Source organism: Amphiprion ocellaris, chromosome 7, assembly GCF_022539595.1.
Source record: "Amphiprion ocellaris isolate individual 3 ecotype Okinawa chromosome 7, ASM2253959v1, whole genome shotgun sequence".
Lineage (NCBI taxonomy): Eukaryota > Metazoa > Chordata > Actinopteri > Pomacentridae > Amphiprion > Amphiprion ocellaris.
Window position 1 is genome coordinate 6,602,660 of NC_072772.1, and position 12,390 is coordinate 6,615,049.

A 12,390-nucleotide genomic window follows, 5' to 3' on the forward strand; every position below is an offset into this window, starting at 1 on the left:
TTGGTTGCTAAGTGACAAATTGGGAGTTTATTGGGAGGCTCCAGTTCAGAGAGGAGTTTACACAATGCAACAAAGTGGGCCAAAGAGGGGGGAAATGAGTTGTTTTCAATCTTGGACATTTCTGAGCTCAAGTGGGCTCCTCTTAGAGCTGCTGAAGCACAGAAGTTCTTCTCTGCAGGATTTTTTGCAAAGTAGTTGAACTCAATATTGAATTTAAAGCTTTGATGATTTACTTAAAGTCTAAAAAACAGTTTTTGTTGTTTTTTTTTTTTACAGGAGAATCTTTGAACGGTAACAGACAATTTAAGACAAATAATTGCCCCCCGAAGAAGCAAACACTATTTTCTTTGAGCGTCATTTTGAAAGGGCAATGTGGAGTGGAAAAGAGGAGCTCATCTACACTATGTCTCTGTCTCACATGAACACACACACACATACACACACACACACACACACACACACACACACACACACACAGTTGGCTGTTGTTGGCTGTGACTGGGGTGCTGTGAGGAAAGTAGGGCTCAGTGTGACCAGGCAGAGGCCAGTGTTGCAGGCAGGCAGGCAGTGGGGAGAGTGTTGAGCCGCAGAGACGTGCCCGGGGTGGATAAACCATGCTTACTAAGTGGGAGAAAGACTCTGCCCAGGACACAAGATGAAGGTGGAGAGGAAGCCCTCCTCTTCAGGCGACAGATTCACAGACATTCCTCCACTACTGACACTCCTTGGCCTCCTCCTCCTTCTTCTCTTCACAGGTAAGTGCTAATATTTGTTAGCCTATGCAGAGGAAAGATGGTAAGAAGACTCCTGGAGATTTCTATGTGTCAGACCACAACTCAACAAGTGGAATTTACACTGACATAATCAGAGTTATCAATAAGCCCATTTTCAGTAATTAGAAATCTAGTAAAGCTCTTTTTTCAATTGCTGTTTTCATTTACAGTCTTTGGATTACTTCCTTTGTGTACTTTTCTGTGACACCAGAGCAAAACTCACATCCTTTCTCTTATTGAAATCAAGTTAATCCAGGTTAAGTTAGTCGCAGATGCTTTTTTTTTCTTGTCCTTGTGTTCAATGGGTTTACAGCACAATGGATTCGTTCATGGGTGCTGCTCAATATTGAACCCCCATTTTAGGCTCAAAGGAGCCTGGAGAGGCCATTGAAGGTGTGCAAGAAGGGGACATATAGGTTAAGTGTGATGATTGTGAGGTTTTGTGGAGAGCTGTTGAATTGAGCCTACTTGTGTGCGTGGGAAGCTTTGGTTGAGTTCATTCGAGGGAAATAGTGATCAGAAGTCAGAAGTTTTTCCACGTGCTGATTTTGGTTTTCAAAGGTTTGATTTGATTGCGAAAATGTACCATGTAACCAGTTTACCCAACGAGGCCAGTTCTGGTTTTCGAATCACTGGATCCTGTGTCTATCTCCAACTTCACCAGTGACAAAGAATTTCTCTCTGCCTCTCTCTCTCTCTCTAACCCTCTCTCACTCTTTTCAAGGGAGGAAACTAGTCCCAACAATCATGCCCTTTGTCTTATTGCCTTGGCAACCCCTGTCAGGCGGACCAAATGGTTACCACGGCATTGAGGCGATGCCCTACTAACTGCCTTGCTGCAAAGAATAGCGAACAGTGCAGAGTCCCTCTCTCCTCTCTCTCTCCTGGACTGATCTCTCCATCACTGAGGCCGAACAGTAGGATGCCCCTCACAGGCCCACAGCCAATGTTTAGACCTCCATGTGTCCAGCTACAGCTGAGTTATAGGAACCTCCACTGTGAACATAATAGCTTTGCTGTGTTTGGTTTCCTAGACAGGGCTCCACTATAAAAGTTGAAATGTGTCTCACGCTATAATACCTTATTCCTGCATCGCTGCAGGAGGTGGAGGACAACTGGGGAACACAAATCAAAATTAGTGTATTGCTTGTTCGCTCCAAGAGGTCGTGAGGAATTCCTGGGGGTGGGGAGTTCTGAGGAACAGATTAATGATCAAGACATGACTAACTATCATGGGCTTGAGTAAAAGCAACCTGTGAGTTTGTTTGCATGCAAGGCATACAGTGAGCTGACTAATGAATGGTGTAAAGCAAAAAAATTACACAGAATTCCTGATCATTAAGCCTGCACAGAGTTAAAAAGTGAAGGCCCTTTCTGATCGAATCAATTTAGGATGTACTTGTTTAAACAAAAGGAATCAGGATGTTATTCAATGTTTTATTGTTGACATCCAAAATTAGTGTTAGTTAAGAAGTGGATAAAAAATAATCATTACTGTTACTAATATGGCAGCAAGAAGTTTTAAGCAGGAGTGGTAAAAGCACTAAAAAAAAATTCCCCTTTTCTATTTTAATTACCAGTAAAGTCTGGAGAATGTAGGTCAAGTGCAAGCATTTACATATTCAGAATTAATGACCTTTTGCATCTTAGCAGTGTGTGGTGACTGTGAAGATCTTTATTAACAAAAAAACATTACCTGTGCAACATCAAATGCACTTGCAGTGTAAGTATCACAAATGAAGGTACTCAGTTTTAAGAATTTTCCAATTTTTACCATTGGTTTGCCAAGTTGAGAATTTTTTAAAGCTGAAAATAAACAAAGAACAGCAGTAAATACAATATTTTAAGAGGAAATACAATGTCTTCATTATAGGAATGGAAAACTAGTCTCACAAATAGAGATATTTCAGTGAAATTAAAGTGCCTAATCAATGCACTGTAACAACGTAAATGTTATTTCCCACCCCTGCTGCACAAGACCATTGTCTCTTTGTTCTTCTGATTTTTCATTCATGTTTGCACTGGCAGTAATTGTATTAATTAGTGTCGCAGTAATTTGTATGGTTGTTGCATAATTTTTGCATGTATTGTTTCACAGTTTGTGATCTCTGCTCATTGGCAGAGCATCAAAGGCTACTAAACTGCTGTTTTCTGTCTCCCTAAACAACACCATACTCCCCTCGTTTTCTTTTCTATTTGCTTATTAGTTGAAGTCCTCACTAGTGTGTCTTTTGATATTTTTGCAGGTGAAGTGTCTGGGGTGAATGTGACCAGCCAAACCCAGGTGGTGAGAGGCACAGTGGGCAAGGAGGCCCTCTTATCAGTCAGCTACTCCAGCAGCAGCAATGATAAACCTGTCATCAAGTGGCAGCTAAAAAGGGACAAAGTGAAATCTGTCACTGTGGTACAGTCGATAGGAACAGACATCATAGGGAACCTGAGGCCGGAGTACCGGAACCGCATCCTGGTGTTTGAGAATGGCTCGTTGCTGCTTCACAACCTGCAGCTGTCAGACGAAGGGGCGTACGAAGTGGAAATCTCCATCACAGATGACACCTTCACTGGAGAGCACTACATTGAGCTCACTGTGGACGGTATACAGAATTACTCACTTTTCAGAGAGCTGGGTGTTTGAATGACTCAGAACATCTGAGCAATCAGGGCAGGACACTGAGGAGGAGTTACAAGCTAAAACAAAATCAATACAAGTTGAAAATCCGCTTTAAAAAACTGCATTTTTGACAGTTTGCAACATTTTTTTTAATTTACTGTTATCATACAGTGTTCATTCACATGTAAAATCCTGAAAAAAACATACCAAAAGTGTAAGTAATGTCCACATCACAAATCTATCTTTTTAAAGAAGTAATTTTTTAAAAATAATGTTTTACTTAAAAAATGCACAGATTTTCTTGATTTAAACCAAAAGAAAAATCTTTATTTTACACATATTTGCCATTATTTGAAAGAAAAAATACATATATTAAAGATTAAGAAATGGCAAAAAAATAAATACATTTAAAATTAGTATTATTTCATAGATGTTCTCTGTTTTGTTTTTGTTTTTTGTTTTTTAAATAGCAGACAGAAACTAGTGAAATCATAGAAATAAGTTTGAATTTATATGTTGACTGAAAAAATACACAAAATTGTACATATTCTCAACATCAAACATTTGCATTTTTACAAATAGTAATTCATTGTTTACAATGTGACCATAACATAACACCGTTTACTGTATTTTTATTGTATTTAAATCAGTAATAAAAATACAGATATGTTTTACAGATATTATTATTACAAACATTCTTTTCTCTTATTTTCACAGTTTTTACAGTCTTTGAACATTACCATATTATCAGTATTTCTTTTTACTGGGTACATTATCTCGCCCAGAGAAACTGTACTTATAATTCTGTTGTTTACTTTTTAAAACAGTTAGTCGGAGTGATTCACAGTTTTGGGGGGTGTTCTGTTAAAGACACTTACTTGGATTCCACTCATCAGTTGTTCTTAAATAACAAGAGGCCAGTCACCCTCTCAAATGTTTGAATTTGAATCTCAAGCCTCCTGTGTCTTTGTCCTGTCGTCCTCCTCAGTTCCTGTGTCCAAACCTTACATCCAGATGATGGCCTCTTCAGTCCTGGAGTACAGCGAGTACTTCAACCTCCACTGTTCCCACGATAACGGCACAAAGCCCATCTACGGCTGGCTGAAGGGAGGAAAGGTGCTGAGCAATGATTCCCGTCTGCTGCTCTCACATGACCAAAAGGTGCTGACCATCTCGCGTGTCTTGATGTCGGATGATGACATTTACACCTGCATGGTGGAGAACCCCATCAGCAGCATGAAGAGCATCCCCGTCAAGCTCACTGTCTACAGTAGGTGGCACGCTACACTGGTAGGATCTTAAGTTATACAAGTTTACATTAAGAGTGAAGAGATGATGGTGGTATAGTAACAACTGGTGGGTGTTGGACTCATATACTCCACAACTAATAAAAGCTTTGGATTCAAATACAGCAAAATTGATCTAAGGGCGTAAATGTAAAAACACTCAGTAAACTGAATGTACTTGGTCAGTGTTATATTGTTATTTATATAATCTAATATTGTTTTATTAATACTTTTTCTATAACCTGTTGCAGCATTTATGTTATAGGTGGATGTGAAGTATAAATCCTGAAGGTTTAACAGTTTTATCCATAGAAAGGTGTCATGTTTAATTGGCTCATGATATGTTTTGTCTGTAAAATGTTAATCTGCAAACTAACTACATTGTAAAATGTAATTCAAGGGACTTATTCTCACCACGTTTTTGAACTCACCATTTCAAATAAAATTTTATAGATAGTGATTTAGATTGCATTATTTTGATGGTTTGGGTCAACATTATAATGTTGGTAATTGCATTAACTTGCTATTCTGTGTAATTATTATTTAGATCTCCACATTAGCTGATTCAGAACTAAATTCAAATTGATACAACTTAATTAGACTGGCTTTGTAACAATGTTTTTCTTCACCTTAAGGTCTGGATTTCAAGCCCCATCCCATACCTACCTAACATTAGAGCAACTTAAATAGCCAACCTAAAAGCTTGTCTTCATAATTATGGTAATTGAGTACAAAATAGGTTTCAATTTTTTTTAAACATGTAGATACTATTTGAAACAACTTAATTTTATGACTAATCAATTTAGAAACTTGTGTTAATGCCACCAATTATTAACTAAGTGGTAATGCTTTTGAAGCAGAGGAAAAACAAATTTCCCTAACTCACTATAGTTTGTTGGTCGACCATTGTTTCATTAGAAGTTGTCCTAGCTTCAAAATTGTTGTGTTGACTTTTTTTGTTGAGCCCAGACATGATTTTTTAGAGTTTAGCTATTGCTGTCAGCGTAAAATGTTACAATATTTGGCTCTGAAATGGAGTTGAATCAGTAAATAGAAACAGAAATTTTCTTAAAATTGTATTTAGGCACAGTTATTGAGAAAATATACTTCTATTACATTCCCTTAGTGGTTTCCAGGCCCAGTTATTTCTTTCAACAATACCAGCTAAATTGAAAATATGTATCTGATTATGAAAACTGCATATTTTAATCTCATTGTTCATAAACCCTCCATTTTCAGCAGCTAGCAGAAGCAATTATCATCTCATGCTGACCCATACATAAGCACGCCGGCCTCTCTAACAATGTTGTTTACAACTAGTGCAAATCCAGGCAGTGATTGTAGCACAGTTGGCTCAGAGTGGCAGTCACTGGGCGCCAGTATAGAGCCACATGTCGGGCTGAGGGAGATGAGAGGCATTCTAATCCAATGAATGGACAGTTATTTATGAGGAGGGAGAAGAAAAAGAAGGCAGGTGGGTAGGACGCTTTGCTTCAGTGGACCTCAGTAATCCTGACTTCATTATTGTTGTACTCCGACGTGCTGCATGAAGAGACAGCTACAGGCCTTCAGACTGCTCTCTGTTCCCTCTGCATGCACAACAGAAAGTCTCACAGTGACTACCTTAATGTGCTGCTTGACTGCTCCCTATTCATGCCAACACACTCAAAACTTGGTGAGCAATGTAAAATCTATGCCGTGTTTCATTCCCTTGAAGTTGCAACTTCATCTAATCCTGCAAACCCCGCATTTTGCCTGTCAAACAGCACATAAAAAGAGGACTGGCAAAGGTTTTATTACAACTTTGAAGTTTCTATATGTGAAGCAAAAGCACAAGTCAGTGATTCAGCCAGATTGTAACTGACACAAACCTCCCTCTCCTTCTCTCTCGCTTTTATTCTGTCTTGCTTTGTATTCCTGTCCACTTCTCTGTATTGCTCGGGTTTAGGACGGAGCTCGCTATACATCATCCTGTCCACCGGGGGCATATTCCTCCTAATCACCCTGGTGACAGTGTGTGCCTGTTGGAAACCTTCCAAGTAAGGCCTGCTCTTTTACCTCCTTCTCCCTTTCCCTCCTCTCTCCCTCTCTTTCTCCTTGGCTTCCATATTGCACTTAATGATGTGGCTAGAATCTCAAGTAGCTCAACAGTGTTGCCATAATGTACTTTCCTGGACATCTGGTGGAAAAATGATAAACACAGTGACCTGTAGTTTGCATAAAAAGCCATAAATGATCATTGTTTAGGTGTGTTTTATGCAATTTTTTGTTGCTGTTGTTTGTTTTTTATGTTTCGGTTCATTTCTCTGCATTAGAAAGAAGCACCGACCTGTCCCCCAAAGAGCTCCAGTCTATGTGGAGCAAAGTGAAAATGGCCATGACGGTGAGCAACAGTAACAGTTTGCCATTTTTAAATGTCTAAAAACTACAAACTTAAATTGTGAACAGAATGTCAATTTAAAACACATGATAATAATGTTAATCCATCTTTTGCAGTTGATGTTGTACCCAAACCAACCACACTTGGCCGAAGGAGTCCCATGCCTCTTTATGTTCTCAACGAAGATGTAAGGCAGTCTTTTGTTATAAAAAAAATCAATTTAGCAGCTTTGCAATAATAAAAACAAGAGTTTAAAGTCATGGTAGTATGTACACAAATTCAGAAATTATGCAGGTGTAATGTGTCATATTCACCATCTTACTTTTTAATGCTAGCATGCCAACATTTGTGAATCAGCTCTGAGCACAAAGTACAGTTGAGGCTGGTGGGATTGTCATTAGTTTTGCAAGTAGTTGGTCAGAAACACAACATTTTGGAAAATGTAAACTATGACTGTACGGGTTTTCCATGTATAATTTTGTAACTTTTTCTTCAAACTATAAAGGTGAATTAATAATTTTGTAGGGCTTAGCCATACTATTGAATTTATTCTGCTAAATTCGTATTTCATATAGTTTCCTACAGTTTTAACTGCAATGTTTTAATTACTCGGTGTAATTTACATTACAAATAACTCTTCGGGGTCTTAAAGTTAATATTTCAAACTTAAGTAAATTTGCATAGCAGCCTTATTTATTGTTATTGGCTCAATAGCTGTTGTTTTAAATGTGCTATATAAATAACTGACTCAACCTGATGGAACTAAATGAAAAGTTAAACGACCATGCAAGCTGTTGTTCCTGAGGGAAACATAAATGTCTGTACAAAATTCTGGGCAAAAATGTGAATGTTCTTGTGGCATCACTGAAAAAAATATAAGATCACGATATCATGATGGTCAAACTAATGTTCCTGAAGGCTGAAGGTTATGCTGGTGGGCCTTGACATAAAGTCAGAGGATCATCAGCAGTTATTAAGATTTATTCTGGAGGGATTATGTATGTCAGAGCAAAATTTCATAGCAACCTATCAGTTAGTTACTGAGATATTTTAATGTGGACCAAAGTGCTGCACTGACCAACACACTATAACTGCCATCCATAGATTCATGATGGCTTCAGCTGATGTTTTTGTACATATATTGGCTTCTTTACATGATTAATACAAGTAACAGTTGATGATGATTTTTAGACTTATGTCATCATCATCTCATTTCAGGAGACTCTGGAGCGTTTGGAAGAATGTTCCGGCAACACTGTCAGCCAATCAGAAATCAGTATCCCTGCCACTTATGCTCCAGTCCTTCCACCTTCCTCCAACAGAACTGAGCGGCCTATCTGGTCAGCCCCACGCAGGTATCCCCGCAGCCCCTCTCCGCTTGCACAGCCTCTTCCTCAGCCTCTTCCAGGTCCTCCCCTGCGCCCCATCCGCTCCCCTGCTCACTCCCCAGGCTCCTCTCCACGCAGTTTCAGCCCCATCAGAAAGGTCCGTCCTCCAGTAGGCATCCCCACCAGCCACCTGCCTGTAGAGGCAGAGTGCACAGATCCCAGCGATCAGACTCTCTGTCCACCACAGCACTGACAGCTGCTTGGACATGTGAATTCTATGTGTAATTTGCTGGTTTTCTGTTGTATTCTGCAATGAGAATAATGGATTTGATGCATTAGAGTAAGAGATGAGTTCACTTTCAGCTAACTGTCTGTCCTCATAATCTGTTATTTATCATCTCTTTCTCTATGGCTATGCACAGTATTTCTGTGGTCTCTTGATTACAAGAAAAGTTGTAGTATATCTTATATATGCGACTGAGGCAGTGAAGAATTTCATCTTCTGCTATATATTTTGCTCCTTGTTGAATTCAGAATTTACTGGGATGTTTTGATGTTTCGTGCCTGTACATATGTAAGTTAATAGTTTTTAAGGGTTGGGAGTTTTGTTTTGTTCTTTTAAGCAATTAAACCACACACTGTTTTCTGTTCCACATTAGGTCATCATATAACCTCAGGTAATAAAGAAAATTCAAATAGTTTGTGTGTCATCTGGTTTGATAACAATCAGCACCATAACATTCACTCAATAGTGTTTTTTTGTGGTTTTTAGTTGTTGTTTTTTTTTTTTTTTACTAGATTTCTGCAATAATAGTGTATTATTACTGGTGTTATTCACACACACTACAAGTAATGACACCACAAGTCAGCCTTTTAGTTTCTTTTGTTCCCTAATGTGATCTTCTATTCTTGATTCCAAGTGTAATTCCATTATAATCCATTAGGTGTCACTCACACATTTCCATAAATATATATTTTAATGCACACTGGTCAAGAATCAAAAAGATTTATTTGTGCATTTATTTCTTTTTTTATAAGCTTTAAATCTACCTTTTGAATCCATACAGTATAGCTGCTGACATCTAACATTTTGGAATATATTGTGCAATGCCATCTGTTATTCTTTCAGATGTGTAATGAGCATTTTGCTCTTTTTTTGCCTAAAGGTCCTTCATGAGTAACTGATCATTGGTTATTTGATGTAAGGAGGTCAATTGGAATAAAGCTTTGCTTTAAAAATAGTTAAACAGTTATATCATAAGTGTTCATGAATAATATTAAATAAATATATTTTTAAATTGGAGCTAATCAAACTTCAAGAGGAGGCTTTCAGCTAATCATGTGCAGTCAAGACAGGCAGTCTCTGATGCAATGCAATCATGTAGCCGTCACTTGATTTTCTATAAATATAACTGTACAAAACAAAATCACAGATTTGCTTCAAGGGGCCTTGCAGTCCAGTATATGTACTCTCTATTCTTAAATGGATCCCTCTGTTTGGATCAAGTAAAACACCCACCCAAAAAGATTAAATGGAAAAAAAACATGAGGAGAAACAAGAAAATGATGCCTCTTCCTGGACAGAAAGACATCGAACATGTATGCACAGATGAGCCACTTTAGCAAATTTACAGAATGTAAAATCAGGATAACAAAATCATAGATACATTCAAAATATATGCATGTGAATATGAAGCATTCAGCAGGATTTTGATCAGCTTTCAGGTGCTGTCAAACAGCAACCTCCTACCCACCTGAAAAGAGATAAACACACAATTCAAACAACAAAGTACATGCTTGTGTAAGAATATACAAACACGTGTATAAAGTGGTCCGGTCTATCACTATTATCAGGATAATGTGTTCCCTTCAGAGCTCCAGCTGGACATCTTTTGTCATGAAAATCTGCATGATTTTATCGATTGCTTTTATCCTGAAATGTATCTTCCATCACGAAAGGTGCGAGTCTTGCGGTTGCATAATCTGCCTGTTTTGATCTGGGCTTTGCTGTCTTTGTTCTGCTCGAAACACCATTTATTCCTTGGCACACAGGCTCATGAATACACATGCAGCATCATCGTGGCCTCACACGGGTGCAGCAGCGGGCAAACGCACAAACACGTGCATAATCATTTGTGGCTTACAGTAAGTGGAAAATGAAATGTCCTCAGATAATAAAAGTGAGTCATTCTTATTGAACTTGCAAATCGCTTTTAATCTATTCAGATCTCGCATATTGTGTATTAGTCACTGGTATATTAGTCCCATCATGCTCCACTTCTCCCCCAGTGTGGGAGAAGAGCTGGGAAGCTGGGGCAGTAATGAGACTCTGGGGAGCAGCATCACATCTGTGTGTTGTGCAAACAGTACGTGTGTATGTGTTTGTGTATTGGCAGGTATCTGGGGAGGTGGAGTCTTATGAGTTGAAATGAGAGGATGCATGATGCTCTCCATATCTAATTAATTACCTCCTCCTGCTGGCTGGTTGAGCCTTCTTACTAACGTCCTTGTTCACACCAACCTGTTGATGTGAGATTCCCAGTAGAGGCGGGTGACTGTATTGTTGGAAAGCTCTTATCTAGCTTTTTGCGTGTGTGTGTGTGTGTGTGTGTGTGTGTGTGTGTGTGTATGTGTGTGTCAAGTCCAGGATATAACAGCAAAACAGCACCGGCTTTGGTCTCTTTTTAGGTCAATGAACAAAGGTAGAAGAGAGGAGCTTTTGGTGGCAGCAGGAAGTTACTTGACATAGTGACTCAAAAACCTGCTACACTTCCCTGTAACTCTTAATAACCTGAAACTCTTAATTTTTACATAATATTGTTTAACTAAAATTTGCATTGTTTTTATCATGTCCTACTTCTGTCTCATACACCGTTTGCATGTCTGTTTTCAATTTGGGGGTCATTCTTTTCTATTTTATTTTATACTTGTACCAGTCCATTGTATTACAGAGTCAAATGTACTTTTTTCCCTTCCACATGCTTCACAAACAAGTTCATAAAATGCAATGCTTCATTAAAATTTAAACCAACAGTCTGCGACCAACAATGGTGCCAATTTCTGTCTAAGACAGACCTGGGTATCGTACGGCCCGCGGGCCACATCCGGCCCGCCGGATGACCCTGACTGGCCCGTATGAGGTCATTGTAAAATATTAAAAGTCCATGCAAATATGTATCAACACAATACATGCAAGCAGTACGCCTGCACTCTTTTATTTTGAAAGATCTGCTAAGTTACCGTTTTTTCGCGCGTGACCTTAGGCCGTAAGGTCACGCGCGACCTTACGTTTTAGCGCGTGCTTTCAGTACTTAGCATAAGGTTTATGCACTGATTGGTTTCTTGGTCAGCTTCAGCCCGAGAAGCTAACGGCAAAAAAGAAAGATTGATTCCGAATGCAGAGTTTTTAACAAGACATGGACTTCCAAGTATTTCTTCACTGCAGTCAGAGGTAAAGCTGTGGGCTAGCTTGTGGCGAACAGGTCGCGGTGCTCAAGGATTATAATCTGAATCGACATTACGAGACCAAACATGGCGGAGAAGTACAAACATTTGACTGATACAGAGCGGGGAGGATGTCTGAAGGTTTGCTAGCTAAACTGCTAAAGCAGCAATGACTTTTTACCAAAGCTCACACATAAAGGGATGTCAGTAAGCCATTCTCTGACGGAGAGTTTGTCAAAGAATGTCTCGTGGACTCTGCAGCGTTTATATGCCTGGAGAAGAAAGGAGCGTTCGTTAATGTGGCCCTTTGGAGGCGAACCGTAACGAGGCGGGTGGAGAGCAGCGCAGAAAATCTGGAGCTTCAGCTGCGCAACAAAGTGGACGATTTTGACGTTTTCTCCTTGGCTCTGGACGAGAGCTGTGATGTCCGTGACACAGCCCAGTTACTCATCTTTGTATGTGGACTAACAAAAACTTTGAGATGACAGACGAGCTGGCAGCTGTGCAGCCAATGAAGGAACCACGACGGGGAGTGATTTGTTCACTGAGGTAAATACATGCATGAACA

The 12,390-nt window shown here is 39.2% G+C and overlaps 1 protein-coding gene across 1 annotated transcript; it reads left to right on the plus strand.

Moving 5' to 3' along the window:
- Positions 1 to 501: 501 nt before the first annotated feature.
- hepacama (hepatic and glial cell adhesion molecule a) lies at positions 502 to 9,076 on the plus strand. Its single transcript, XM_023291331.3, has 7 exons — positions 502 to 755; positions 3,020 to 3,367; positions 4,373 to 4,654; positions 6,619 to 6,709; positions 6,986 to 7,053; positions 7,167 to 7,237; positions 8,269 to 9,076. Exons 1-7 carry the CDS (start codon positions 656 to 658, stop codon positions 8,629 to 8,631), a joined length of 1,323 nt encoding a protein of 440 aa, XP_023147099.1. The 5' UTR covers positions 502 to 655; the 3' UTR covers positions 8,632 to 9,076.
- Positions 9,077 to 12,390: the final 3,314 nt, after the last annotated feature.

What these genes read in the sequence shown, in the direction of transcription:
- hepacama (XM_023291331.3), top strand. Translation starts at nt 656, where the DNA reads ATGAAGGTGGAGAGGAAGCCCTCCTCTTCAGGCGACAGATTCACAGAC. An exon ending in CCTCCTTCTTCTCTTCACAG is followed by an intron (nt 756 to 3,019) that starts GTAAGTGCTAAT and finishes ATATTTTTGCAG; the next exon opens with GTGAAGTGTCTGGGGTGAAT. An exon ending in AAGTGAAAATGGCCATGACG is followed by an intron (nt 7,054 to 7,166) that starts GTGAGCAACAGT and finishes CATCTTTTGCAG; the next exon opens with TTGATGTTGTACCCAAACCA.